This window comes from Pleurodeles waltl, chromosome 10, assembly GCF_031143425.1.
Source record: "Pleurodeles waltl isolate 20211129_DDA chromosome 10, aPleWal1.hap1.20221129, whole genome shotgun sequence".
Taxonomy (NCBI): domain Eukaryota; kingdom Metazoa; phylum Chordata; class Amphibia; order Caudata; family Salamandridae; genus Pleurodeles; species Pleurodeles waltl.
This window is the reverse complement of record NC_090449.1, coordinates 155958862-155974657: the sequence shown is the minus strand read 5'-3', so window position 1 is coordinate 155974657 and position 15796 is coordinate 155958862. Positions and strand designations below refer to the sequence as shown.

At 46.2% G+C, this 15796-nt stretch overlaps 1 protein-coding gene across 1 annotated transcript in view; it reads left to right on the top strand.

The window, feature by feature from the left end:
• The first annotated feature begins 6407 nt into the window (after positions 1-6407).
• The window catches only part of LOC138262393 (vomeronasal type-2 receptor 26-like), a 34185-nt gene continuing 24796 nt past the window's right edge, over positions 6408-15796 (top strand). The window contains exon 1 of the mRNA XM_069212295.1: positions 6408-6769. Within this exon, the coding sequence (XP_069068396.1) occupies positions 6408-6769 (362 nt within the window). The remainder of the gene's footprint in view (positions 6770-15796) is intronic.

Below are 15796 nucleotides of genomic sequence, written 5' to 3'. Positions count from 1 at the left end.
AGTTGCACAGCAGTTGCGAATGCCTACCGCCATGACAACATCCACAGGTGGACTTAAGTCATTTCCAACTGTCCCCTTCAGCAGGACAGGCGGCTTCCATTTCGTGCACCTATAAATGATGGATGTCCAAAATAAGTGCACCATACACATAATCTCCCAAAGGGCAGCGTAAGCCTATGCTGTGGCATCATGGTAAAGCAAAAAATTGTGACAGTCATGACACAATAATGTGATGTGGCATTATATATGATGATGGCCATGTTCAGATACTTGGAAGCACACAGGCGATTACACTATATTGGTATAGTCCATTACGTATCATTTGATCAGTGCAGGACAGCTCAGTCTGCCACATATTGTACATTACACATGACATTTGTCCTATACGACTTACATGTACGGCAATGTGCCTCAAACATGGTGTCCAAAACATTTCAGCATGGCCGTTATAGTGTATGTCAGCAGTGCTACGCATGCCCTACAGTGTTAGGTGTATGTTATTTTAACATGTTCTACTACAATGTGTCAACTGCTTTACTCAATGTACGTTCTCTCCTCTCAACCTAGGTATCCTGCCATGAGGAGAATGAGACAACCACCAGTGTACCGTCCACTAGTTGACCTTGTAACCATGGAGGACAGGCATGTCATCCAGAACTATCATCTAAATCTTCATACCATCATGGATCTATGTACATATTTGGACCCAGATCTCTTGCCAGTCATACACTATCCCTATTGCATCCCTCCCACAGTACAAGTCTTGTCAGTGCTACGTTCTCTTGCCATAGGTTTCTTTCAGAATATAATGGGCTTAACTGCAGGAATGTCTCAGCCCATGTTCTGTCTGGTGTTTAAGGATGTACTGTGTGCTTTGTAAGCACCTGGATAGTTACATCAGGTTCCCCCAACATGCGGACTTGGCCTATGTGAAGGCAGACTTTTATGTTATGGTACACATTCCTCATGTGGTAGGGGCCATTGATGGGACTCATATAGCCATGGTCCCTCCCGGTGCCAATGAACAAGTGTATAGGAACAGAAAGAACTATCACTCCATGAATGTTCGGGTGATGTGTCTGGCAGACCAATACATCTCGCAAGTCACAGCCAAGTATCCTGGATCTGTGCATGACTCCTACATTTTGAGGAACAGCAATGTCCCACACATGATGGCACGACTATACACAGAGAGGACCTGGCTCCTTGGTATGTATGCATTATAAGGGGTTTCACTATTATGGCACCTGTCATCACTATCTGCCCTGTCGCTGTGCCTGTAATTTCACTGGTCCTGAATGTGTGCACACAGGTGACTCTGGCTATCCTAACCTTCCTTGGCTTTTGACACCAGTGAGGTATCCTGCCATGGAAGGGGAACTCCATTTCAGTGAGGCCCACGGGAGGACAAGACGTGTAACTGAAAGAACATTTTGCCTCCTGAAGGCCAGATTCAGGTGCCTGGACCTATCTAGAGGTGCTCTCCTCTACTCGCCCCAAAAGGTATACCAGATAATTGTTGCCTGCTGCATGCTCCACATTCTAGCCCTGAGACGTCAGATAATATTGCTAGCTGATTAGGGTGAGGCAGCTGGCCCAGTAGCTGGAAATGCTGAAATGGTAAGTGATGAGGAGGCAGAGGAGGAAGGTGCAGCTAACACTAGGACTGAGCTAATCAATCAGTACTTCCAGTCACATACAGGTATGTTGAGTGGAGTTTTCATGTTTTGTATGTCCACAATCTTTAGTGACAATTGTCCTCCTAACTTGGTTCATCAGTGGGGTGTTATGTGGTCCTATCCCAATGTGTGACATGTGGGAGCTGACTGATAGAATGTAAGGTGTACAGTAAAAGTGTTTCAGCTCTAACAAGTGTTTTCACTGCAGTGTCCTACATTCACATCTCAAATGGACAGACCAGTATAGAGGTATGTTGGTTGCATTCTCCTGTTCTCATGTCATTCCACCTTCTGACTGTGGTATCTTACTCAGTGCCTCTGATACCTGTGGTTTGAGGCATTCATTGTCATTAGCCATTAGTAACCGACAGCAGAAAAGTTGTTTGAACATGACAGTTGGCAGGTAAAGTAATTAGTGTGTATAATCTGTGACTGGAGATGTATACATAGTATCTGTGGGCCCCTGCTTAGGAGGTATGCTGGAGTAGGCACGACATCTGTGACCTGCATATGTGGAATGTGGGGCATCATGCCTTCCTTCCTGATGGTACTCTCTGTCATGGTATTTTTGCAGGTTGGAATACTGACTATATTCGCGTGTGGCCCAGGATTTATACCTCTCTGACATCTGTCCTGAGACATATCTGTTTCACTGTGTCTCCTGCTGAGGAAGCCTCCCTCTGCTGTCCATTACACTGCCTATTGGATGTAGGGGGCATTACCAGACCTCATTTGTAATACATGACATTAGTTGATGTTTAATTACAGACACATATACAGTTGCTGTGTTCCATGGTGTTTATTGTGCATATCATGATATTGTACGGCAAAACAAAGGTGCATACACTGCCCATCAGGTGATGAGTGATGTCATGGTAGATGGAATCAGCAGTTGGTTGCACAGGTCCAGTATCCATGTTCCTTTGAAAAATGGAGTAATGTCACTGAACAGTCAACAGGGTGTCTCAGTGGCACACAAGGGAGACATATCAGGAGAGGTTCACTTCCTGGCAGTGGGTTTTGTCTTGGCATCTGCTCCAGCGGGATGTCTGGGTGGATGTCCACATTTGCGTTGGGGTTCTTCAGCTACAGAGGAAGGGGTGCCCGAGACATGTGGTTCCCTTGGCAGGGCCTCCATTCCACTAGCTGCCACTGGTGTAGATGGCTCAAATGTTAGGTTGCTAGCAGAAGGGGCCTGCTGGTGGGTGGAGGAAGCACACAGGGGGGTGTTGATGCCCCTAAGCACCCATGCAATGGAGGCCATGGTGGCACTGTGGGCCTGCCACTGCTGCATGACCTCCTGGTGGTATTCCCTCTGCAGGCTTTGGTTTTCCCCCAACTCGGTGATAATGTGGCCCATCCTGTCCCGGGATTGTTGGTAAGTTCCCAGAAATTTGGGAGATGGTTTCCTGTCAATGCAGTCCCTTGGGGCTCCCTGCTCTGGCCCACAGCCCCCCTCCCATGCCCCCTGCCCCAACGTGCCTGTACCCCTGGCATGGTGTGCCCACTCCCAGTGTCTGCAGGATCCTCCTTGTCTGGAGTGTCATGGGTCAACTCAGGTCCCTGTACTGTGGGGCACACAACAGTTTGAACAGTCCTTGGGACACAGGTTTGTAGATGAAGGGTTGTCTGTGATGTTGATGCCACAGGGTTGGGGGGATTATGTGGGAAGGGTGAGGCAGGGACTCGTAGACTGACCAGGTGTCCCAGATGGGCAAGGTAGGCCGTCAATATCCAGACGTGTTGTCCTCACTGGGGCCTTCATCCTGAGGGGGGCTGGCAGTCTCTGGTGTCCTCTCCATGGTGGCACTGGTAGGGGTACCTGTGGATGAAGTGAGAGACAGAGTTACATATATGAAGTGTGCATGGGTATCTGTTTATGAGATGCATACAGTGGCTTAACATGATTCCCAGCAATGACAATGAAAGATGCTGCACAGCATACCATTGGTGGTAGATAATAGCCTAGGACATGTGTACCATACTCCATGTTGGTTGGTGTCAATCAGATTTGGTAACTATAGCTCTGTGGGTGTATTCAGGTACCTACTGATAGTTCACATGACTGTTCAGCACTGTTACCTAGTAACTAATTAAGCTTGCTTGATGTTGCACAAAATGGCTGGACATTGCAGCATGATGTCCCAGTGGGAGGAGAGTGTGTCGGTATGCAAGATTAAATGTCCTGTCTTGCATGTTGTGCATGACCATGGAGTCTGCCATCTTACATTCCATACCATGGTGAGTCCATTTCAGGGTTGGAGATATGGATAAGTGGGCATTTGGATTAGTCAGAGCTGTACCTGTGTTTAACCTTGTTTGCCATTGTGGTGTGCCATTGCATTGTTGTTATTGCCATATAGTGGTCCTCAGTTGTACCATCTAGTTGGTGTAGCCAATAGCCATACATGCATGGGATGTGAGGTGATGTGCATATTCCAAGTTTTCACGTAGATGGGCTAGTACATTGTGGGAATCGTAGCAATGGTATTTGCTGATGCTATCCATGCCTTTGGACAGGGCTGTGTGGGAAGTTGGGCTGGGTGGAGGTGTGGCATGCAGGAGGAGGCATTAGGTGAATAGGTAAGAGGTGTAGTGAGACATGCAATGAATTGGGGAGTTACTGGGTGGTGAGAAAGCATGCAGGACACGACAATTGTGTGACATGGAAGTTGTGGGTACTTGTGAATGGCAATCTGGTGTTGTGATGCCATGAAACGTACCTTCACCTGTAGGTCATTCCACCTCTTCCTGATGTCCTCCCTTGTGCGTGGATGGCTGCCTACTGAGTTGACCCTATCGATTATTCTCTGCCACAACTAGATTTTCCTGGCAATCGAGGTTTGCTGGACCTGTGCTCCAAACATTTGTGGCACTAACCTGGCAATTTCATCCAACATGACACTCAACTCATTGTCCATGAATTGTGGGTGCTTTTGAGGGGACATGGTAGTGGTTGTGTTGAGGGTGGGAGGTGTTTTGTGTGTAAGGGTGCAATATTGGGTGATTGAAGGGGTTGTAGGTGGTGTGTTGTGAGTGTTGGACGCTTGTGGTGTTTGTGTGCTCATTATGTGTGTATTGTGTTGGTAGTGCAGTTGTTTGGTGTGTGTGAGTGAGATGTGTGTGTGTGTGTGCCTACAGAGTATAGGTGGTATATTAGTGTATTTGCCTGTTCTCGGTATCTCTATATGTGGTATTAGTTACAAAGGATTGTGGGGCGTGTGAGGGGGTGTTATATAGTAAGGTGAGTAGGTGTGTCTGGTGTGTGTATGTGTGTCAGATTTGGGGTATTCACACTGTCCAATGTGGTGTTATGTTCCAATAGGAGTTTGTACTGAACACAGCGGTTCAGACAGCCAATGGTTTGCTGCAATGGAAGAACCGCTGTGGTGATTTGTGGCTCGTAATTTTGTGGGTAGAATTGTGTCAGGCTGGTGGTGCTGGTGGTAGAACACCATCCTTCCCACCCTCCTGTGTCCGGGCGGAGTAGGAATTTTGACTGTTTTTGGTGTCCTTCACAGTGTGACTCTTAATACGGCAGTCGGATTACCGCCAACATGGCTGTCTTTTGGCGGCCGCCACCACAGTGGTCTTGCCAAATGACTGCCAAATTCGTAATGAAGCCCTTAGTATTGAAGTAAAATGTGCTATTCAATGTTATTGGTAAATGCTTGTGATGCCAATTTCCACATCCAATGAGTGAAATAGTTCTCGTTCTCATTTTATTTACTTTTGTGACTTTACTGAAACAAATAATGTGATTATTTTCATAGGCAACTGTACTATTTTCTTGGCTAAGATCATCTATACTAAAAATACCACTATTTTTGTTGTGTCTGGACATATTTCTTTAGTTGAACAAATATATGAAAACCGTTTGCTTCAACTCTACTGGCGGAGATGACATTTACTTTGATGAAACTGGCAGTCTTCCAAGCCAATTCGAAATTTTGAACTTTGTTGCTTCACAAGGTGAAACATTCAGTTACAACAAAGTTGGATATTCTTTTTCAGCCGGTGGGATTCAAGACATCTTCCTAGGAGAAAGCAATATCTCCTGGAACCCTTACTTCACAGAGGTACCTTTAGATAATTCAATAACATGATTATAAAGTAATTTTATTTGTCCAGTATGATTGTCAAACTAAAAATCATTGTACAAATTATGTATTTTACATTTCTGAAATGTCTGAATTATTTTGGCACATTTCTGCCTACTGGCCGCACCAGAAGCATATGTTAAAAACAATGACTGGAAAAGTCAGAGTTCGGGTTTAATGTGATAAACAAACATGCATGCAGAAATGATTGTTCAATGCAATATCCTTTAAAGTCACTGGTTTTGACCGTGATTGCTATTGGTACTGATGGTGTGGTATTGGTGGAGCTGAGTTTGAGGCTTGTATTGCATTGGTGGTGGTGCTGATGGTAGCAGTAGTGGTTGTATTATTGGTAGTACTAGTGGGGGCGTGGCTAACTGTGCGCCAAGATGGCTACTCCTGGCTCAACCTCTGACATATATGAAGCGGCTGAGCCTGGAGGCCCCAGAGTCGGCGGGTGGGGTTCTTGTACAACGGCAGAGCACAAACACCTGCAGGACCAGATGCAGATCAGGTGAGGTGGTTGCATGGATGGGATCTCTGCAATATGGCTGCTGCTGTCCAGGAGTGATGAGAGATGTAGTACGCAGGCAGACCCCTGCTAACCTAAAGTTCTTGCTTTGGAGGGATGCTTGAGGTGATTGCCTCCACACCATCTGACTGTGTTCCTCCCACGAGAGCAGAGCAATCAGGGGACAAGCTAGATCTTATTTTACAGGAAATTCAGGACTCCAGAGTAATAATGGAACAGAGACTTGGCGCTATTACCACGGACCTAAATCTGCTGAAAGATGACCAGCATAAATTGGCGGACAGAGTCAAATCGACGGAGCAAGTGCTAGCTACCTTGCTGTCAGCACAGTCAGAGTACAACTCAATGTTGACACAACTGCGCAACAAGTGGAACAACTCCAGGACCGTGCCGAAGATACCGAAGGCAGAGCGTGCAGAAATAACATCCGTATTGTTGGCCTTTCAGAAGGCACCGAGGTAGATCGCCCCACTCAGTTCGTTGAGATCTGGCTACAGTCGATGGTGCCGCTGGAGGGCCTATCTGCCCTGCTCACTGTGAAGCAGGCGCACCTTGTGCCGGCCAAGAGAACTGTTCAAGGGGCCCCACTGTGGCCAATAGTGGGAAAAATACTGAACCACAGGGACAGAGACCAGCTGCTCCGGGCATGGAAACGCGCGCCGCTCATGGTCCTGGCTCCAGAGTATCTCTCTATTCAGACTATTCAGACTACGCGATGTCAGTACAACGCCCCTGGGCTTTCTTCCAGGAAGTAAAAAGACACCTCAGAGCACACTGCCTTGTATATGCACTGATTTTTCCAGCAAAATTGAAAGTAATACATGAATGACGTTCTAATTTCTTTGATTTCCCAACAGCAGCCAGAGAATGGCTAGCTCAAAATTTCCAGGGAACACAGAGTGACCAACAACATGAGTTTGCATCATAGAAATCAAACCGTCGGGCTCGGCACGCCCGCCGTAAACAGGACGCCGCAAACGGCAGAGAAGGAGGTCCATCCCCACAACAGGTATGTCAACTGGAAGCCATTCAACTTGCTACTACTCTACGGGATCCCCGCCATAGGTCCAGCACAGAGTCATCCCTGGCTGGGGACTCAGACTCTGAAACTGAGAGCAGCGTAGCATTACTACCAACTATTGCGCCCCAGACTGCTAATGAACTTTGAAAGACCAAAGGGCTGCCCTTATCGTTTCCTCGGCTCCACTTCAGAGAACCTGGCAATGACGCTGGAGAGAACCTCCATCCCACGGCACTGTAACCCAGACCGCTACACCGATTCCTATTTGAAGACATAATGGTTGTTAGCCAGCATTACATTTGCACTTCACCATCTACGTGTGATATCCTTGTATTATTAGCTTGAAGTTGGGAAATACTATTTGGGTAACTTATTACATGTGAGACCTGGGTCCTGACCTTTATTATGTGATATGATTGCCTTGCAGATATATAGATTGGAATATGAACCACTACACCTTACTAGCGAAAGCCTTGCTATCTTCATGTTTATACAGTTTTGTTGTATTTGTTGCACTGGTCGAGCACATTTTTCCACGCTGGACCATGTATTGGGTAGGGTTGTTGATTGTTATTATTACGCTTCTGTCACCACTAACGCAGTAACATCATGGGGATGAAATTTCTCGACATTCACTACATTAATCGCATTTGCCACAATCACTAAATCATACAATATAATTACTTGGAATATTATGGGACTGGGGTCACTCCATAAACGACACAGGGTGCTGGCGCAATTGCACAGTTGCCACGCTCACCTGGCCTTCATACAAAAAACCCACCTTACTACACCAGAAGACCTAAAACTGCAACGAAGATGGAAGGGACAATTGTTCCATACCTCTTTCTCAGCATATGCACAGGGAGCAACCTTATGGATAACGGCAGGGATTCCGTTTTCAGTCCAAGATACAAAGATTGACACACAGGATTGATATGTAGTACTCAGGGGACTCCAGTATGGAAAACAGATAGTACTAGGATGTTTTTATGCTCCGAACCAAGAACAAGATGCTTTTTACGCATGCTTATCCACCATGTTATCGGACTGGGCTTACCTTCCATGGGTGCTGGGTGGGGACTCGAATGGGGTACTTGAACGTTCTCCTTGACCGTTCACACCCACCCCTCCAAGTGCTGCACTGGTTCACCAGGCCAGAGCATTGTGACAACAGGTTGAGAGTTGGGACCTAGTGGATGTATGGCAGAGCCATAATGGGGACGTGAAGGAATATTCCTTTTACTCCTACCCGCATATGCTCCATTCTTACTTATACCGATTCCTGTGCACTTCCAGCCTGCAGTCCCACATAACCCATGCTACATATTTAGGCAAGACATTATCTGATCATAACCCGCTCGAGATCCAACTCGCCTGGAACGGGTACCCACCCCGATACCAACATGGCGCCTACAGCCCACATTCTGAGAAGACACGGTCTATAGGGACACACTAGCTACTACTATAGACACATTCTTTTCAGAAAACACAGACACTGCCCCCTCCCCACTGATCGAGTGGGAGGCCCTTAAAGTCGCAATATGGGGGTCCTCCATTTCTAGGCAGGTGGGAGCAAAGGTGGAAATTCCAAAGGACCTCATACACCTAGAAAATAATCTGGGTGCCTTGGAACAAGAGGCAACCCTAGATGACACCAAGGCAGCGCAATTACAAACAGCACAGATACGCCACGCAGAACTCCTAGAGCGCTTGCGTGTTGTGGATTACAGATTTTATACCCAAAGGGCACATGCAGAAGCGGACAAACTTGGCACCCTTACTGCCAAACAAATCTGTTCACAGCACTTTCCCACACCTATATTAATGATACAAACTCCACAGTTGGGAATAGTAAATAATCAGACTAGCATCAACGACGCCTTCTGTCAATACTATATTGACCTGTGTGCCGCGCCTCCGCCTGTAGACCACAACACCATACACGTTTCTGCACCAACATCCGCTTCCGCAGGTGACAGTAGTAGAGAGAGGCGCTGCAAGCTCCAATCGTGATCACTGAGATCAGCGAGGCACTGAAGGTGATGGGCAGTAATAAGACCCCTGGGTCTGATGGATTGCCGGTAGAATTTTATGCCACATGCGCCAATCGCCTGCGCCCCCACCTAGAGAAGTTATATAATAGGTCTCTCAAAGAAGGAATGCTTGCGGCCGCAACTCGAGAAGCAGTGGTGACTTTGCTGCTTAAACTGGATAGATCTCCTACACAGATGTCCTCTTATAGATCCCTGTCTATATTAAATACAGAATATAAGCTCCTTAGTAAAGTGTTAGCGTGCAGACTCCTCCCACTTCTTCCGGGGCTAGTACACACGGACCAATGTGGATTCGTTCCACGCCGCAGTACATTGATGAATATCCTCCGCCTATTTCAGTTGATAGATGAGACGAAACAACAATATCCGCATGCTGGCTGCATTTCCTTAGATATGGGACAAGCATTCGACACTCTCAGCTGGAACTAGATGTTGGCCTCACTGGAGGCCTATGGCATACCCCCAGATGTTATACGGTGGGTGAAGCTCTTATACAGGGCTCTGACTGCTAGGGTCAAGACGGGTGCGCATAGCTCCGACTCTTACCCCATATACTGTGGAACTAGACAGGGTTGTCCTCTGTCCCCCCTTTTATTGGTATTGGCGTTAGAACCCTTGGCACAAAACCCACACCACAGCGTAAGTGATTGGGGAGTTGTGCTCAATCCCACTACCCACGCTTTCTCCTTAAACGCAGATGATATGATACTGTATTATAGGGATTAGCGGCAGGGCACGGAGAGAGCAGCGCAGATTTTTTCTCGATTTGCACTTCTATCAGGGCTTCAAATTAATCCCAATAAAACCAATGCATAGTCCTTCCGGGGCACCTATCCGGAACCTTCGGTTCGATTTGGACCCATGAGCATTGCAATAGCACCTGTATCCTTCAATTATCTTGTTATTTGCATATACCGTGACCAAGCGGATTCACTAGAAGGTAATTTAAGCTGGACGATTACATCGCTCCGGTCCCAAGTCGATTTCTGGATCACTCTACCCCTTCTGGTGGCAGGAAGGGTAGCCCTGGCAAAAATGGTACTGCTGCCCCGTGTCTTATACCATTTTGTGAACCTGCCGCTCATGGTTTCACCTGGTATATTTTGAACAATGAACTCCTTACTGATTGATTTAATATGGGGGAAGGGTTGCCGTCACGTCGGCCTGTGGAAATCACAGTTACCCCCATACATGGGTGGCCTGGGAGCCCCAGACTTCAAAGCCTACTGTATAGCGGGCCAACTCCAATGGCTGTCGTACTGGCTAGCTGGTCATGATCTGGAAGAGATAAATTGTACAGTTGTGATGTGGAAGAAAGGCTTCATTCATCGTTTGCGTTGTCCTTGGTTTGCAAAATTACCCCCGGGACTACCTTGCTCTAGCATACGGTGTTGGCTTACTGGAAACTAGCTACACGTTACACAGCCTCATCAACCCCCTATGCACACAACATACCACTGTGCAGGCTCCCTGCCCCCTCAGGAATTATCATGGCGATAATGCCCAGAGTTTGGGAACAGCAGAGACCATTTACACTAGGGGACTTGTTTGAAGATGGCACGTTAATGACGCACTCGGCCTTTTGCAAGTACATGGCTTGTCTGAAACTTTCTTTTTAACCCATGCTAAAGTATTGACCTACGTACGCAATCATTGGGAATCACAGGGCACTGAACTAGTAACATACGAAGCCCTTCAGGCTCTTCATACAATGGGACACAGCAGGCATCTTAATAGATTGCTATACCGAGCACACCTCCACATGTCTTTGGATACGCTAAAAACGAAGTGGGCAACTGATATAGGTATAGACATTACTGCCAAAGGTTGGGCCTTCCTATTACAATATGGTAAAAAGTATCCGGCAACACTAGATTCAAACTGATAAAATTTTACCTTTTTCATCGAGCGTACCTCACTCCGCACAGGCTCAATATTATAAATCACACGACAACAGCGCAGTCTCCTCGGTGTCATACCGTTGACGCTGACCTTCTTCATATAATTTGGATGTGTCCGTCCCTCTCACAGTACGGGGCCACAATAGGACCCACTTTGATAGAGGTCACGGAGGAGACAGTGGAACGGATGCACTTTGATAGAGGTCACGGAGGAGACAGTGGAACGGATGCCTGCTTATTTCCTCCTGGGGCTACACCCTAAAACAAGAGGCTCTAAGATAACTTCAAGCTTCATGGACATGACTATGCTCTTGGCGAAACAGCAGCTGACAAGGCTCAGGAAGTCTCCCCATGCCCCATCCATTCCCTCATGGAGGGAAGAAGTATTACGCTGGAGCCAGGCTGAAAGTTTGGCACTCAGGAGAGAAGAATACAGAGGGATGAGACGAAAACCAAAATCCCTAGAGTGGGACACACAAGTGGAAGCATTTAGGGCACAGAATGAGACACAGGAATAACAGCAATGAGGCTAGCAGCGTCCCTAAAACAATACTGTGAGCAGAGAGAGAGTAAAAAGCCCGAGGTTTAGACAAATTTCGACCCAAGAGGTTCTCATTCTCACCTTCCCCACATATGATTCATAAAGGGTGGCATTGTTCTTAGGAAGACTACATATGTCGGCCCTACCTTCTAGGAGATGTACTCCCGAGAGGCTCACTGATACTTGCGACCTATATGGCTTTACTCATATGACTGATGACAGAAGCGGGCTGGGGTGGGGAGAGGGAGAGGAAGGGCCTCGTTCTTCACCAAAGTTCAATATTATAGAATGCTCAGACACACCTGAAGGTTTGAGAATTGGACCGCTTGTTCACATCTTTGTTAAGTACTTAATCTATACAATGTCTGTTGACCCATGCTAAGGTTGGAAACCAATAAAAAATGTTTTAATTTAAAAAAATCGGTGTGTCATTAACAGAACTGAAACTTTATTTCAAGATTGCAAGGATATTTTTCATTAAGCTCTACAAACTTACACTTTACTAAAAAAAAGAAAGCAGCGATATTTGTGGATGCTCATTTAGATTATAAAGCCTACACAGGCCTTAATCAACTTGTTCTTGGGTTGGGGTGTGGGGGGTGGGGGTTAAGAGGTTAGAACTCAAGTTATTCACAGGTAGTTTTCTAATTGCTTGCTTCTGTTTCATTTGAAATGAAATAAAGAGTCTTACGGGGACAACTTAGAACATGCCATTTATTTATTCTCCTGAGAGGGTGTGGGTTGGATATTTTATAGAAAGTAATTGGAACTCAAAATACAATAAAAGTCAATGTGGTTGACTGGGAATCAGGCAGCCTTGGATAGAGGGTAGTGGTATGAAGGACCCATGGAAGGGTTTACAGTTCGTCCTAGTTAATCTTTGCACTTGAAACTTTATTTCAAAGATCTAAAGTCATCGGCAGAGCAAAGCTGGAAGCTGAGGACCAATAAGGCTCCACAAACCAGATATCTCTATTACACGGAATTATGATTGCCTTGAACTTCACACTGAAAAACTCTGAGTGGGACAAATCAGGAAACTGCATCTATCAACACTTCTTCATCAAAAACATTGGCAGGCATTTAGAAAAGGTTCTGTACCTTTTTCCTTGGCAATTCCAAATCTCTTCAAAATTTTGGAAAAAGTCTCACAACTGTGATTGGATGTGGTCTCTTGCGCTATCTGATTTTACTACATTGTAACCCAGTTCTCACAAGGTTCCTTATTGTAAATACAGTCCTTCTGTGCTTTGTGTTGCCATTCCCCAGAATGGTACCTCAAAGCTTTCCTTAGCTTTTTGCCTTTTTCTCCATCCAAACTCTGACCAAGGGCATCCTACTTATACCTCCAGAGGATCAGAGGAAAAACCCCAGTCCTGCTTCACTCTTTTCTCACACCGAAGCAGTGAATAGTTACTCTGAATCTGTAATGGTTCTTCCTAGACTCTCATTGTTAGGCAAACACAGCCTGGGTATCTGCTAAACTGATTGGAAGGCCTATTGAGTCAGAATCCTTTGAAACTGCATATCTGGCCTGCAGGCCAGACCAGTAACCTTTTGTCCAAGCTGTTTGCCTGAGCGAACAGTGTGGATACATTTTGCCCGCCCGCGCCTATTCCAGCTTCATCACATGGGACTAGTTGGCTCAAAAACGCAGAAGGTGGTAAAAAAGAAGTAGAAGAGACAATGGATGTCACCATCTCCCTCATCTTCTCTTTGGACTCCGTCACACTTGTTTTGGCACAAGCCCTTAATGCTGTCCAATACCAATGGACTGCTTCACAGAGATATAGACAACTATATCACAGTAATCACACACACATAGTTCCCAACATTCAACATTAGCACCTGCTGGAGTCAACCACTTAACAAAGGTAGAAGCATCAAACATTAAATACAGCAAAAGAACATGGGGCATTTGAAACAAAAAGAAAACCTGGGCCGAGGTCTGTCTCACACTCAATACCTCTTGCACCACATTTTCTTCATTCAGTATCTCCATTTTACATCCTTTGAATGAGCAGCGGTCCACTTTTGAGTTCGAGGATTACGCTGGTGCAGACGTTTAATCAGTTTACATTACTTACCCTCTACAGTATCGTGGATAAGTGTTAAGTGCATAACTTTGTAGTTTCTTTCCATGATTGTACAAGGTCACCAACAATATATTTGTTTGTGTTAGAATGGATTCACAGCAGAAGCAGATTTCACAGACAACTGGTGCTGAGAAGCAGAGATGGTACAGGTGGTTGCTGACCGCTCTTAGGGCGTTATTTCTGCTTTACTTAATGTCATTCTTCTTTTCTTTTTGGGTCCAATCCAAGAGAGGCCTGTCAATGGGCAGACTGGCTTCCAGAGACTGGAACAAGCAGAACTGGGTCTTCATAGAGCCATGGAGGTGTGCCCGTGCATATGGCCTGACCCTGAATGATGTATGAAGGCAAGCAGGCTAAAGAAACTAGAAGCCACTTAAATAAAAGCTGTACCCAAGATGACCGGTGCTCTCTTGAGAACAGCAGTTTCTACAAGACCTGAATTTGTTCCAACATGACTCATGATGGAGACTGCCAGTGGCGGCTGGTGGCATTTGAAAGTGGTGGGGCGTAAAAGTTTGGGATGAGTGCCCTGTGGTGAGTGAGCGTAGCGAGCAAACCTGTCACAAAAGGGGCTCGGGGGGTCCTCCCCCCAGGAACATTTTGAAAAAAGAGTGGGCAAATGGTGCATTTTCAAGCAAATTTGAGAAAGCAAGAAGATTAATAAAGCCATTGTGAAATTATAGTTATGACATTAATAATAAAGAGCTTTCAAGTAAATGAAACATACGACAATGGAAAAACAGAAATGCAAGAAAAAGGGGTGGAACTTTGTTGAAAACATTGGTATGAAACTGTGAGTCCTTTTGAATGGCACACTGATGACCTTAAGTTTTCATTGTGGTTTTCTCCACGTTTGTAAGGTAAACATCCTGCCCTAGCAGCCCTAGGTTGTGTGGCCCTGACCATTGTTACAACTTGTATATATCAGGTGTGAAGTGCCGGTCACTAGTGTCACACACACACAAGCGCTCTTTTGCACAGAATCTGCAACAGAGGGGGGCAAAACAGAGGAGAATTGCCCAGACGGCAGGCGTGGTTTACTGATGTAGTAAGACCCCCCCCCTCACCACTGTTTCCTACTCCCTGGGGAGTTCAGGCATGGCATGGGGGTTGGCAGAAATACATTAAATTAATTGGAAAAATAAAAACTTACCTTAACTCGCCACGCACGACTCCTCCGTCGCAGGGTCAGGCGCAGGCTCCCAGGCAGACTGGGAGCCTGTACAGGCTTGTGTTGCTGGACTAGAGATAGCCTACAGTGCCTGTGTGTTTGACCGGCCCTAGATGGCTGGCCAAACACACATGCGCTCTGAGGGAAAGTGCTGCACTCTCCCTCAGAGCACGTCACCCCGTGGCCCTTTCCCTTTCAGAACGAAAGGATAATAAACATTGTTTATTATCCTTTTGTTCTGAGAGGTTTGCAGCTTCTGCTGCTGGCGGGGGGCGAGGCTCCTCTGCCCATATGGAGGAGCTGCCCCTGAAGACTACCATCGGCACTGTGAACCAGGAGGACCTTCCCAGGATAAACTTTCTTTCCCAGACGATGAACTTATTGGATCCGGGCATACAGACTGCCTGGGATCAGGTGAGGGACAAAGAATGACCAGGAGCGACACCAGGCAGGAGTGGAACTGATACTCTGGGACATTGCTCCACGGAAGGATGATGTATGAATGACTCCAATTGTCTCTGAGGCTTAGGCCGTCCAGAAGGTGGAAATGATTAAGCCACTCTGTCCAAATTGTTCTGTCTGTTTTTCTGTTTCCTGACAGAAGTTGACAAATAGAAGTTTTATGCAAAACTGTTACTTTAAAAGTAACGTGGACATAATGTAGGTACTAAGTGAATGTTAATTTTTTGGCTGCACAC